Source organism: Aulonocara sp. 'chitande type north' Nkhata Bay, linkage group LG13 (assembly GCF_057382095.1).
Source record: "Aulonocara sp. 'chitande type north' Nkhata Bay isolate Kocher_YH1m ecotype deep benthic linkage group LG13, A_spYH_male_GT1.1, whole genome shotgun sequence".
Classification (NCBI taxonomy): domain Eukaryota; kingdom Metazoa; phylum Chordata; class Actinopteri; order Cichliformes; family Cichlidae; genus Aulonocara; species Aulonocara sp. 'chitande type north' Nkhata Bay.
The window spans coordinates 34030561-34045426 of NC_141356.1; the positions used below are offsets into that span (position 1 = coordinate 34030561).

Below are 14866 nucleotides of genomic sequence, written 5' to 3' on the forward strand. Positions count from 1 at the left end.
AGTGTGTTTGTGTTCTTTGATGAAACTTAAGCATTGTTACAAATAAAGGCTTTGGAGTAATAAAGGCAAAAATGGGACAAATATAAATACTTACCACAAATAAAACACAGTCTGGCTAATTTACTTACATACCTTTGGACACCATGACAACAAACTAAAGGTCAGACTGTTGTTACATGTTGAGATCACCGTTAGGAACAATGAGGCATACAGAGGGCGCTGTTAGTCGGCCTATTCAGTTCCAGCTGTGTGGCAGATGTTTGGGGTTTGTCTTTTATGTATCCAGGCAAACATCTCACTGAGGTTAAAAGTCTCATTTCCAAAACACTTGATTTAGGTCAAATGTTATCGTTTTGATCTCTTTGTAGTTTTCGTTTTCATTTCTGTATTTTACCGTTAGTCACAAAATGACGAGCTTGTGTCTCACCCCAAAAGCCCAAAAGCCAAAGACGATGATGATGAAGTCAATGACGTCGGTCAGGAACATGAGTGCATAGACATCGGTGGCAGCCCGGTACTCAGAGTGCAGAATATCCCTGAAGAAACCCTGAGCTGGCCTGTAAACACTCTGAAGCCTGCAGGAAACCAGCTTGCATTAAGTCACTGCACACGGCTTTTACTACAGCACCACACCTTTTAACATTACTTTTTCATTAACACAAGAAGCACAATGATACATTTTCTTAAGAGATCATCAGGAGCAGCTTTCATTTACCCGTAAATGAAGACATGTTTTATCTTGTGTCCCACATCCCGTATTCTCTTACTGGCTGCTTCTCTCTTCCTGCCTTTTTGATTCTTCGTCATCATTTCTTTACTGGAGTCAACAGTCTCAGCTCCACTGGACTCCACTGGAAAAGTCGAAACCAGATGAGAGATTTAACTACAATCGGCACAACAGGAAGGGGGAATTATATTTTAGAAGATGCAACATTTGTCTTTTTGTTCACTTGACACATTATCCCAGCAGTAAAAACCAGAGTGAGCCTTAAATCACAGCACATGGAGAGGGAGTGGCCATAGGTGGCCATGAACACCCATGCTGGGCTGTTTCTGTACTGATGTTAATGCCAGAGGAGGTTTGATGACGTTTATGCATTATATGCCACTTTACATGCTCTGACACTTTTGGCTGTGTTGTTCCTAAACATTCCCAACTTTACAGTAATACCACTTCCAGCTTAACTGTTAAATACATTATATGATGATATGATGCTTTGATTATAAAAGCTGATCTAATGCGCTTGGGCAGGTGCTTTCAGGTTCACCAGAGGATACTGTAAAGGTTGGAGGAGAATGTTGGGAAGTAAGTGGACGGGGTGTGCAGGTGATTTTCCATCTTATTGCGAGGGAAATCCAGGTCTGTAGGAAGCACAAGATGGGGTCATCTGGTCTGTCCAGGGATCATAAAGGAAAGGTTCAAACAATGCAGCATCATTTTAATCACTGTTGGTGGCAAGAAAAACCATCCATCCATTTTCTCCCACTTATCTACTACAGGGCTACAGAAAGGCTGGGACCTATCCTGGCTGTAATGGGGCCAGAGGCTGGGTACACTGTGGACAGGCCGCTAGGACACAGAGAAACACACTCATGCTCACATTCGCACTTACAGACAATTTTAGAATCACAAACGAGAAGAATATGCATGTCTTTGGTTTGTTGGAGACCCTGGAGAGAAGCTTCAAAGACACTGGGAAAATACAGTGGGGCAAAAAAGTATTTAGTCAGCCACCGATTGTGCAAGTTCCCCCACCTAAAATGATGACAGAGGTCAGTAATTTGCACCAGAGGTACACTTCAACTGTGAGAGACAGAATGTGAAAAAAAATCCATGAATCCACATGGTAGGATTTGTAAAGAATTTATTGGTAAATCAGGGTGGAAAATAAGTATTTGGTCAATAACAAAAATACAACTCAATACTTTGTAACATAACCTTTGTTGGCAATAACAGAGGTCAAACGTTTACTATAGGTCTTTACCAGGTTTGCACACACAGTAGCTGGTATTTTGGCCCATTCCTCCATGCAGATCTTCTCGAGAGCAGTGATGCTTTGCGGCTGTCGCCGAGCAACACGGACTTTCAACTCCCGCCACAGATTTTCTATGGGGTTGAGGTCTGGAGACTGGCTAGGCCACTCCAGGACTTTCAAATGCTTCTTACGGAGCCACTCCTTTGTTGCCCGGGCGGTGTGTTTTGGATCATTGTCATGTTGGAAGACCCAGCCTCGTTTCATCTTCAAAGTTCTCACTGATGGAAGGAGGTTTTGGCTCAAAATCTCACGATACATGGCCCCATTCATTCTGTCCTTAACACGGATCAGTCGTCCTGTCCCCTTGGCAGAAAAACAGCCCCATAGCATGATGTTTCCACCCCCATGCTTCACAGTAGGTATGGTGTTCTTGGGATGCAACTCAGTATTCTTCTTCCTCCAAACACGACGAGTTGAGTTTATACCAAAAAGTTCTACTTTGGTTTCATCTGACCACATGACATTCTCCCAATCCTCTGCTGTATCATCCATGTGCTCTCTGGCAAACTTCAGACGGGCCTGGACATGCACTGGCTTCAGCAGCGGAACACGTCTGGCACTGCGGGATTTGATTCCCTGCCGTTGTAGTGTGTTACTGATGGTGACCTTTGTTACTTTGGTCCCAGCTCTCTGCAGGTCATTCACCAGGTCCCCCCGTGTGGTTCTGGGATCTTTGCTCACCGTTCTCATGATCATTTTGACCCCACGGGATGAGATCTTGCGTGGAGCCCCAGATCGAGGGAGATTATCAGTGGTCTTGTATGTCTTCCATTTTCTGATGATTGCTCCCACAGTTGATTTTTTCACACCAAGCTGCTTGCCTATTGTAGATTCACTCTTCCCAGTCTGGTGCAGGTCTACAATACTTTTCCTGGTGTCCTTCGAAAGCTCTTTGGTCTTGGCCATGGCGGAGTTTGGAGTCTGACTGTTTGAGGCTGTGGACAGGTGTCTTTTATACAGATGATGAGTTCAAACAGGTGCCATTCATACAGGTAACGAGTGGGGGACAGAAAAGCTTCTTACAGAAGACGTTACAGGTCTGTGAGAGCCAGAGATTTTCCTTGTTTGAGGTGACCAAATACTTATTTTCCACCCTGATTTACCAATAAATTCTTTACAAATCCTACCATGTGGATTCATGGATTTTTTTTTCACATTCTGTCTCTCACAGTTGAAGTGTACCTCTGGTGCAAATTACTGACCTCTGTCATCATTTTAAGTGGGGGAACTTGCACAATCGGTGGCTGACTAAATACTTTTTTGCCCCACTGTATGCCAGCTACACACAGAGGAACCCCAACCGGCCAGGGAATTGAAGGAGATTCTTGCTGTGAGGTGAGAGTGCGAACCACTGCACCACAAAGACTGCAGAGTTCAGTAATGTCGGTTTTTCCTCTGGCTCAGATCCACTAGGGCGGCTTTACAGCCTAAGGCAGCGAGGACGTTTTAGATTCAACACTTCAAACTCAACAATGATTGGTGTCTTGGACAGGTGACAGTGAAGGAGAGAAAAGAACTGAATCAAAGCTAAGTTTAATACACTTAATCCAACTAGGCAACCAAAAGCATAAGAGATGTAAAATAAAAGAGGTAAAATAGGAGGAGACACACACTGGGATGACTAAGGTGGAAAAAACGGTCTTTAGTCTTATTCTGCTTCATTTCATTTCAATCCAAATATTACATTTACTAATGACTTTAATGAGGTCATTTATTGACAGCTTCCTTCACAGGCACGTAATTACCGGTGATAACATGTTCTATATTTGGCACCACAACGGACTGTAGTTCTTCAAACGTTGGGTTGCTTTAGTTTTACTTTGAAGTAATCAGGCTGAAAGGTTTAGGGGCAATGCCATTTTCACACAGAGTAGGTTTAATAATAAACACCTTTATTTAGAAACTGATTGTGTTTACTTGTGTTATCTTTGTCTAATAGTTAAATCTGTTTAATGATCTGAAACATTTAAGTGAGACATCGCTTCCTGATGAAAGGGGGAGCCCTTTTTCACACCACTGTATTTAGAAAACGTGTCTCTGTGCTAAAGGCAGATTATAGCCTGGCTGTCATAGGGCGAGAGGCAGGGTGCACTGTGGACAGGTCGGCAGTCGGGGGCAGGGCCAACTCTCACATTCACACCTGTGAACTTTCCAGTTAACCCCACTAACATCAGCTCTTTGGACTGGGCCAAATCACAACAACCGTTTCCCCAAAGTACTTTATATTGTAAAGTAAAGACCCCACAATAACACACAGAAACAGAGAAACCTTTATCGTCACAGTCTACATATAATGAACCTACAAACCTTTACCGTGCTGCTGTTTAGGAGTTTTTATTTTCTTGCGGAACCTGATGCTGCTTCTCTTCTTTGGGACTTCTTCTGTCACGTCCTCATCGTCTCCTTCCCTCTTATCCGGCTGGATACTCTTCACCCAAGGCAGGATTTCTTCTCCTGGTGTATCTTGCGACCCAGTGGGTGTTGATTCAGTGGGCTGTATGGTAGAAAGGTCAGAGCTGGTACTCGGTTCAACGTAGTTCTCATCATCCTGTGTTGATAAATGAGCGATTTAATACATTTGGACTTAATTCCAGATCATTATACAATAAACTCGCCCACTTCATTAGGTACACCTCTTCAACACATATGCTAAACAACCATTCCAGCTTCCAAGTCACTTAAATGAAGGTTATCTTGCTGCGTGATCGACTGATTAGATTAGATAGATAGATAATCCCACAGCAGCAAACGAATGCATTTAGGGATGTAGACTTGCTCAAGATAACCTGCAAGAAAGTTCATTTAAGTGACGTGGAAGGTGGCGTGGTTGTGGGTGCGAGACGGGCCAGTCTGAGTATTTCTGAAACCTCTGATCTGCTGGGATTGTAATTCTTGGCACACTCGTGGCCTCTGAGTACCAACCTGCCCGTCATTTAAACCCCACAGCCTACCTGTTGCTACCCATCTTCTAAAGGCTGCTTCCAGCAGGATAATGTTCTGCGTCACAAAATTCAATTAATCTCAGACGGATTTCTTGAAAACGCCGATGAGTTCACTGTAATCAGATCTCCATCACCGTGACGACTCTGATGCTAAAGCAGGTCCAACCCGTTCTAGCAAAGTGTAACTAATGAAATGGCAGGTGACTGTAAATGTGCTGATTGTGTTACATGATCCTGCAGCTTTTAATGAATGTCCCAAAGCATTCTTTTAAAAACAGCCCAGTAACCGAGACCAAACAACATCTCGTATTCACACCAACCTTTTTAATTTGGCTGATTTCAGCTATTTCCAGGTTTTCCAGCGTGGAGGCTGTACTGACTCCGTCTTCCTCTCTCTCTTCTTTTTTTCTTTTTGCCTTTTGCTTTCCATCTTCATCTCCTTCTCTAGTTTTAACTCCAACATTAAACGTTTCTGGAGAAGCGCTGTGATCCTCCATGGGGCCTTCATGGTCCCACAGGCCATACCGCTGTGTGTACACAAACAGGCAAACCAAATTACAAAGAAATGTCCCCTTTTCTCAGTGCTGTCTGAACACTCATCATGGAGCACACAGACAAGGGCCTACTGAAATCAACTCTGCAGGCTCCTCGAGCCGAAATCAGTGGTGGACTTACCATCAGCAGGGATCTGTGGAAAAACAGAGCCAGCAACTGAAGAAGATCATATCTGATGTAGTTGTCAGTCTTTTCCAGGCCAAGGATGCGAGGTGGGAAGAAAGGCTTATCAAGGGTCATCTCGAAACTACTGTTCCAAGGAAAAAATCCAAACTGGAAAATATATTTCACCACTACCATAACCTGAAAAGAAGCAGAGAAGCCAGCGGTCAAACCAGCAAAGAGCCCCGACCCGCCGTCCTCTGTTAAAGAAGTCATATACAGATGAGCCAGCTTTCGATTGGCTGCTTTAAATCATAAAACACAAGATATTAGTCTGAATAATTTGGACAAATTAAGTTTACTGGATACAAGTACAGCTGCATCCAGTTGACTCTCCACTCCACAGAGGTGTGGACAGAGGCACTCATACGTGCTACACATGATACTGAGCAACATAGTAAGATATTTATGGATGAACTGAAAAAGCCCACACGATGAAAATAACAACATTTCTCTGTTCTTACCTCCGTGTAGATTATAGCAGTCATCCAAAACTTTTTGGTTGGTCTTGGAACAGACAGCATAGCCCACAGGAACACCAGTATGGGCAGGACCAGCGATATGACGGAGGCACTGACCACATTATTTAACACTATGATGAAATAGCAGACCAGCTCAGAGTTGGCTGACAGCAGGTTGTACATGGCAAACAGCATCTTCAGCAGACGGCTCTGGCTGGAAAAAAACTCTCTGCTCTGTTCCAACTCCTCGATCAAAAACTGCCTGTAGAGACACAAGGCTGGTCAGGACCACACGTTTGCACATGAATGCAGTGCAAAAGAAAGAATCTGAGTGAAGGAAGAGGGAATGGGAGAGAATACACTGAAACATATGGAAGCCCGTTTCCGCCACTAAATAAAAACAAAACAGCTAGTTTCGACTTATTAACTCGAAATTTCGAGTTACTTTTCTCAAAATGTCGAGTTAGCTCTGCCAATCAAAAATATACGTGAATGAGGTCGCTTTCTTGTTACCCGGAAGCATATGGCGCAGAGGAACGCGCACTCAAAAACGGATCCCAACAAATTGGCGCTTTGGCGAGTACGTTTGCTGATAGTAACACCGTGTGATTCAGCTAATAACAGGGATTTCATCATTTGTGAAGCCAGGCTGAAAACACTCAGCAATCTGTGCGACTGGATGTAATACCTAGCTTAGCTGTAGCATTTGTAGCTGACGCTTCAGCTTCTGGGTAACGAGGAAATGACGTCATTCACGTAGATTACTGATTGGCAGCACTAACTTGAAATTTTGAGAAAATAACTCGAAATTTCGAGTTACTTTTCTCAAAATTTTGAGTTAATAAATCGAAATTTCAAGTTAATATGTCAAAATTTCGAGAAAGTAACTCGAAACTTCGAGAAAATAACTCAAAATTTTGAGTTATGGATCCTTTTTTTTTTTTTTTTTTTTAGTGGCGGAAACGGGCTTCCATAGAAACATGCTAGAATTGGGCTGCTTGAGAGATGTTTTGTGGCACACTGCTAGTTTCATAAAGTACAATCACTGCCTGTGAGTGTCGGTAACTTTACTCAGAGTGTCCCCAGCATCTACCTGTCTCCCAGCAGCTCACTGGCTGTTCTGGAGTGTCTGCCTTGCTGCTGGTTGGATAAGTCTGGGATCAGTCCCGTACTGCTGGATGGCGGTTTTGGAGTTAGAATATTCCCACTGCTGTTGAGTCTTAGCTTGGGGGTACACTGGTTTATGCTATCCTCCAGGCACCTAAGACACACACCAACAAAAATTGAGGACAAGAAGTGGATTCATCTACAGAATTAAATCAACATCAACTATTTAAATCCTCTGGTGACCTGCCTTTTACCATTTGGATGAAACTAATGCACTGTTCATTACTAGAGCCTCAGAATATAGAATATAAATGCTGGAGAAAACAGTCAAGCAGAGAAGATACTCTAGAATTATGCAGTCCATTTTATGGCAAGCACAAAGAGTGTTGAAGTAGGACAGTTCCATACATTAAGAGGAATTTCTGCCTTGGATAATACATTTATTATGGGTGAAAATTGTAGTTTTTGAGGTCATAATGACTTTAACCTTTGACAACCTACTTCTATTCATTTTATCCCCCAGTCAAAATAAAAATGTATGCCAAAATTGAAGTAATTCCTTTAGGTGCTCCTGAGAAACTATGTTCATGCAAAGGACCACTTGAAAACTGACGCCACTCCCCACCACGCCCAGAGGGATAAAAGCTACATCAAATCAAATCCACAGGAAACATCGGTGACCCTGCAAACCTGTACCTGGTAGAATTTTCTGCATCGGTGTCGTCCAAACACGTCTCCAGGGTGCAGCTTTCACTGCCCTGAGATTCCTGATCATCTCTGGAGTCTGCTGCTGATCCGCGCTGTCACCAGAGTCACACAGACTGTAGTTAGTGTTCGTTTCTATGTGTTTGTACGTGCATGCATGCATATGTACGATCCGTGTGTGTGCGTGCGTGCATGTGCACTTGCTTGTGCATACTGCACACTCTGTTGTGTTTACCTGCTGAATCTTTTGGATGATGAAGTAGCGCTCATTGCACAAAACAGTAGAAATCTCTCTGTACTGTTTAGTCAGTAAATTAAGCCACTGAGTGAGTCCATCAACCATCGCAAGCACTATCGCCCCCAAGAAACGCAGAATATCCAAGATCCTCTGCACCGTCTCACCACGACCTGCACAGGTAAAAGACAGACAACAAAGTATGATGTGAAGCCACACTGAAAAAGATTCTTATATAATTAATGCAAATTATATCAGGGCCTCGGGACTTTATGCTTTCCCTCAGTCTTTGGATTCTCGTGTTTTGTAAGTTGAGTTAATGATGTCGTTCTGTGACTCGGTGGTTCCTCTGGTGTTCCTTCCTAATCTAGTTCAGCCTGCATTTCCCTGCGTGCATTCTCGTAAAGTAAAACACAGAAAGAAAGCCATCTGATAGTACACAAAACCACACAAACTGGACACAAACTATGATGATGGAACCCCTTTGCAAATGGTCAAGAGCAGAAAAGCAGGGACTACGTGAACCTACCAGACTCTTGTTGCTTTGACTCCCCATCCTGAACGATGGGTTCCTCGTAATCATCATCCCCAGAGCCTAGACAAAATCAAATACACAAAGACTGTAAATATCTGCATTAGTATAGTATATCTGTACAATCTCTACCACGTAGATGCAACCTTTTAATACCAATAAGTCTGACAACTTTTTGGTTTTTGCATGTCTTCAGAAGGAAAGAAAATGGTTATAAATTGTTTTGATAACAGCATGTGCCTTTGTGTTTCACTGCTTCTCTTCACATTAGTTGTCAAAGACCAGATATAATAACCCACTGCTGACTGAGACTTGTTCATTTCTGTTGCAAACACTGTCAAACCGCCATCATGTCAGATCTGTAGTGACTGTTTGGATCACTGTCATGCTGATAAATGAAGGTGTTGCCAGTTAAATACTTTACAGATGATAATGTATGGTGGATTTTTCTGAACGAGTCGATTGTGGGCGCCGGTTTAGCTCGGTGTACTGAGCAGGCGACCACATGCCGTACGGCTGAGAGTGGCCAGCCGGGTTTTAGAGACAGAAAGTTTTAGGCCTGCAGGTTCTTCTTTTGTCATTTTAACCAAGACGTGCCAATTTTTAGCAAACAGCTCGAATCACTTTGTTGGTCCAAAAATACAATTTTATGTCCGTCAAACTGCTGTCTTTGACACTTTCTGTTGATTCAACTAAAGAAATTAACCAACGTATTTTGTGACACAAAATTGTCATGTGTAGAGACAACGCTGGTTTGACCATCGAGTTCAAAAACAAACACACACACATTTCTCTTTTTTTGTTTGTTTTTGTTTTTCAAAAACAAACAAAAAACAAAAACAAACAAAACAAACATTGATCAGGTACAATGGCTGGACTGAAAAGGAGTGAAAAAGCAGTGGATGCCCAATGAATCCTCTCCAGAAACCTGGTGCTCAAGAACACTTAAAACTGAGAAAAACATCCAGAGATGCGATGTGGCACCAGGCTTGTAGACCTTACTCTAATGCTTTGGACAAAGTGTTGACTTTGTTTATTTCAGGTCTGCGTGTGTCATGTATGCTGCAATCACCAGTTCACCTGACATCAGTTTAATTTGCAGCTCATTTTAATTAATGCAACATGATGTAAATGTGATAATTGATGTGAAGGCTGACTTCACACAGTATTGACCTCTAAACCTCTATGGGTGGAAAACCTGAAAAATATATATTGTTATAAAGAGAATAAAATCTTTAGCTGTTATTATTTTAGTTTTTTGTCACATAACTCGTCTTCTACCACTTGTTGTGAAAACGAGTGAAAGTGTCCCCCTTAGTGTGTTTGTTGGGCAGCTTAGATAATGTCACTTCAGAAAAGAATATCGCCCATATGGTTTTCACTGCCCTATGCATAGCCAAGAAAACAGTCCTCATGAACTGGAAAAATAAAAACAATCTTAATTCTAACCAATATAGAAATTATCTATTAGATTACATTAGTCTTGATACAGCCTCTGCCACCACATCAGATCAATTGCTCTGGGCTCCTTTTATCAGCTCCATCACCTAGTGGGGGTGGGGGGTCATAGTTTGGTCCCGCCTTCACTGTTGTGATTGGTGTGGGGGCAGGGACAGGCTTAGGGCGTCGGGGGGTTCCCCGGAGGCATCTTCCTTGGGGGGCTCAACCCGGGGTAGCGGTCATGGCCTATTAAGGGCTCTGTTGGCTCTCAGGTGACTGTTTCCTCGCGGCTGCGTGCAGCGGGGCTAGGGGAGGGTCTGTGCTGACGGACGTGGGTTACTGACCTGGTAGCCTGGCTGCCCCTGGGTGGGTCCGGGATGGGCGTGAGGTTCTGGGGGCACTCCGTCTCTGGGCTGGGGCCCTGGCCGGGCCTCGGGGGGGGCTCTTTATGTCTGTCTCCACGTTGGTTGAGTGTGGAGTAAGTGCATATGAGAGCATGAGGGTGGGAATGGATGTTTGTATCTGTGTGTGCCTGTATGTCTGTGTCTATATGTCAGGTTGGGTGTCAGGCGCCACCTCTCTGGGGACATCTCAGGCCCTCCAAGGTTTGGAGGCCTATCTCCCCCTACCACCACTTCCCCTGCCAGTGGCGGACCCCCTCAGACATCGGTGCGTTGGTGGTTCTTTGTGTCCGGGGATGGGCGTCCAGGTACACACCGGCTCACTCCTTGGCGGCCGCTTATCGGGGCCTGGAGCCTGGGGCTCGCTCGGGCCACTTCGGAGGTGGGGTGCCCCCGGCCTCTCGGCCTGGGGCTCGGTCACTCAGGCACAGCTGGCTGCCGGCGGAGCTCACGGGCGCGTCACTGCAACTCTCCCTGGCTTCTGCTCCGCGGCTGCTGAGTGAGCCCTCATCTGGGACTCTCCTCAGCTCTTTCCGGGACAGTGGCGCAGCTGCCCCTCTGTTGGTCTTCCTTGGTCTCTTGTGTTCTGGGGGCCTCTGGATGTCTGGAGTTTTGATCTCCTCCATACCTGCTTCATGCCCTGGAGGACGGGGCTGTGGCCCCCCCACACCCTCTAGCAGATCATTACATGAAGGAACCTTTTAAAAAAACAAGCGCGTCCATGCTCACAGGTGTACACACGGGTGATCACACCCACAAACTACACCCTTTTTGGCTCCTACCTCAAAGCACACTGTGTTCTGTTGATCTTATGTGCTGCACAATAATGTTTAATATTTAGTATTTACTGTCATATTCCCATATATCATTGTGATGTTGTTTATTCTATTACTCTTGTTCTCTTCTGCTTGCTTTCTTTTTTCTTTCTCAGCAGGTGATCCAGGTGATTGATATATGCATTTTTTTGTCTGCTTATTTTGTTGGTTTTTGGTTTTTGCCCTTTATCCCCGTCCCTCTTCCCCGCTGTTTTTCTTTCCCTCTTTCTTTTCCCCGTTGATTTAGCAATCCACCTTCATCCATGCCTTCACCTGTGGCACCAAATGTAGTGACTGAAAGAGGAAACGATTCTGTGAAGAAGGCTGGGCTCTCCCAGGGAGAAAGTAAAGAGCTCGGTCATTTCAAATGAGCTGGAATTGCTTTTCACATTCAGCCTGTTAATTAGTCCACTTTAGCTTAATTGAAATTATTTTTTTTTTATTTTTGTAATGACTCATTAAATATATAAACAAAAGTAAAACATACCTCCAAGGGGCCTATAGCAACTTTCACTTGTTTTCTTTTTTTTTTAATTTATTTATGTTTATATATATATATATATATATATATATATAATTGCATCTTTAATGGGTCAATATATTCCACAAAACCACAGCTATACTAATTGTTATATGCATTTTTTGTAGTCTTTTTTTCTGCCTGTCCCGTTTGGCTCTTTTGCATCAGAATTATTGTCTAAAGGCAAAGAAAGATGCCCAACGGATTTACTTTACCAAATGGACCATCCCAGCCTTGCCGTAATGGTCTATTACGGTTTATTTTATTTTATTTTCACTTGCTAAATACGGGACAGACTTGACTGGAGCATCAGCATAACCACTGACAGAGCGTACGCGTGATCAAGACCCTGAGATCCTTAAACTGCTCCACCTGGAGTAGTGACTTGAATGTTGCTGTTGGAGCACATGGTCCAGTGCCCTTTCTTAAAGGTGGCAACAGATTCTTTGTAAGTGAGCAAACATACAAATTTAGGAGGGGATCAAATGATTATTTCACCCCAACGTGTCCATGTTCTTTACTCTATGGTTTTGCTACTATTTTTTGTATTTAGCAATACAGTTTATTTCATTTTGCAATCCGTTAGGTAGACAAAGTTTAAAAGTTTGTCTTGCAGCTTTAAGCATTCACACTACAATCAAGAACTACATCCTTTAGTCACTGCATTTTGGACTAAAGACTTAACTGGACTTGACTTGTAACTATGTAACAAGACCCTTTGTTGGGGTGAAATTTGGAGGGTTTGTAGACAAATTGCTTCAGTTTTCTAACTGATCGTTGTCACATCGTAAAATTGTCTGAATGGATTAAATCACAATCATTTTAGCTTTTACACACATAAATACTTGTAACAGTTGTGCAAAGCTGTTTACAGTTTTACTGCCAAAGGACATTAAGAGGCTGAGAGCAGTCAGTCATTTACTAGTTCACATGTTATTCTCACAGATTTATAAATGACAGATTTTCCTGTTTGACTCCAGGGATGCCGTGTGATCCAATATCTTATCAGAAATCGATGTAAGTAAATCCAACCTTTTACTGACAGAGCCTCGTGTGAATCAGCTCTTTCGTCTCCCTCAGTTCTCTTCAGTCGACCCTGTCGATTCTGCCGTTCTCTCAGAGCTGTTTTCACACTAGTCACCCATGCCTGATACGCCAACTGGGAGAGACATCTCATTTTAGCAACAGCATACATCATACAACACAAAACTTTGCGCTTTTGTTTGTGTGAATAAATTGTGTGTGTGAGCACCTGACAGGCAGTCTGTTTCTGAGGCTTCTGTTCTTCAGACTGTAGCTCATCTTCATCCTCGCTGTCAGATTCAAACAGGTAATAGTCTCCTGAGTGTAGCACTGTAAGTAGGAAAACATACTGTCATGTAAATAACTCAAATAAGTCTCTAATGCTGCCATAACAATCATTTGTATATGTTGCTATTGTTGCCTTTAATGCTACTTTTTAGAGTTCTTTTCATTGTGACTATTTTGGGGTCTTTTTTTGAAAAAGCTGCTTTTATACCTCGCCAGTGGTTGAGTAAGCACACAAAATGTTACTGTATCTTTCTACAATGACAAGTAATGAATCTAAATCTGAATCTCGGTCTGTATCATAGCACCAAAAGAAAATCTGGTCATGTAGCATTTACGATGGTCCGTTCTGAGCAAACACGGCTCATTTTATAGATCTTGAATGCATCGTTCAAACCAAAATCATCACTGCTCATAGACACAAGCAGGACTGCATCATCCAAAAATGACAAAGACTAACTTTGCCTTCTTCATAGATACAGGTTGTTACTGTAGTAACTCAGCTGATGACCACAGCCACCCCCTGTTCCCTCCAGAACTGCCTTCAACAAGATGTGGTGAGCAAAGGTGGATATACTTGTATCTCCCTGCTTTGTAGTCTGTACACAGGGGTTTTCATCGATGGATGAGTGGACTGAGGTGGATGTTGCTCATGAGGTAGGGCGGATCACCTGCTAACTGGAACGTTTGAAAGTAGTTTGACCCCTAGCTGCTCTAGTCTCCATACCAAAGCATCCTTGGGCAAGATACTGAAGCCCAAGTTGTTCCCAGTGCATTCAGAGTATGTATGTTTGTGCATGTTAGATGTCACAAAGTTCGACTCTACCGGAGCTGATTATTTGTGTTCTTTTTTGTGAGTGAAAACAGTTACACACAGAGACACAGAATATATTGGTTCTATATATGTATGTAACTGACACATGGGCTAATTTGTGAGGACAATGTTTGAAATAGATGTTCATGTGAGAAATAGCTACTAATAAATCTAACTGTGACACTGCAAGAACTGAATGAAACACAAAGTGTCAGTTATGCAAGCTCAGTCATCCAGGTGAGGAAATCTCAGCACATTTGCACAATGACTGAAACTAGCATCACTGACTATCAATGGGCCGTCAGGTCAGTTTCATGATCAGTGGTGATGAGTCGCATTCACAGAGAGTTGGGGAATGGCTGCAATCACAGCAATGTAAGACACTAACCCTCACCCCCTCCTCGATTCAGAGATGGGGAGTCAAGGAGGCCATTTACGTGAAAAGGGAAAGACCATCTCTGAATGGAGGAGAGGGCGTAAGAGTACTCAGAGAGGCAGAGAGGGATAAGGAGAGAAATGAGGTGTGTCTGGACACCAGGTGACTGCATCTCAACAATGGTGATTGGATATCCAGAGAGAAGGAGAGAGGGGGATGCACAAGGGCAGAGTATAAAAATGGTGCTCGGGAACATTTGCCATTGTTTTTTTTTCTCTAGTTCCTGTGATGAGCAGAAGACGTCAAATGAAGATCTGGCTCTGGACATCTACAGTCAGGCTGCTAAACTGCTTCAATAAAACATCATCAAAGAAGTCTAAATTGTGGACGTTCCCTTTTCTCTTTACTATTTTACAGAAACAGTAAAGGTAAAAGTCTGAGTATTAATCTACATCAC

General features: G+C 43.2%; 1 protein-coding gene across 3 annotated transcripts in view; it reads right to left on the reverse strand.

Moving 5' to 3' along the window:
- Window positions 1–14866, reverse strand: part of piezo1 (piezo type mechanosensitive ion channel component 1 (Er blood group)) — an 87522-nt gene that overhangs the window by 15213 nt on the left and 57443 nt on the right. Inside the window, exons 31-42 of one of the 3 annotated variants that reach the window (XM_086260126.1) lie at window positions 13164–13264; window positions 12944–13070; window positions 8733–8798; window positions 8204–8376; window positions 7960–8063; window positions 7250–7417; window positions 6160–6418; window positions 5654–5836; window positions 5299–5505; window positions 4344–4530; window positions 716–851; window positions 428–575 (exon numbers count right to left, since the gene is read on the reverse strand). In XM_086260126.1, coding sequence (XP_086116252.1) covers window positions 428–575; window positions 716–851; window positions 4344–4530; window positions 5299–5505; window positions 5654–5836; window positions 6160–6418; window positions 7250–7417; window positions 7960–8063; window positions 8204–8376; window positions 8733–8798; window positions 12944–13070; window positions 13164–13264 — 1859 coding nt within the window. Of the gene's footprint in view, window positions 1–427; window positions 576–715; window positions 852–4343; window positions 4585–5298; window positions 5506–5653; window positions 5837–6159; window positions 6419–7249; window positions 7418–7959; window positions 8064–8203; window positions 8377–8732; window positions 8799–12943; window positions 13071–13163; window positions 13265–14866 lie in introns of all 3 variants that reach the window. The other 2 variants (XM_086260125.1, XM_086260123.1) reach the window with 2 other exon arrangements.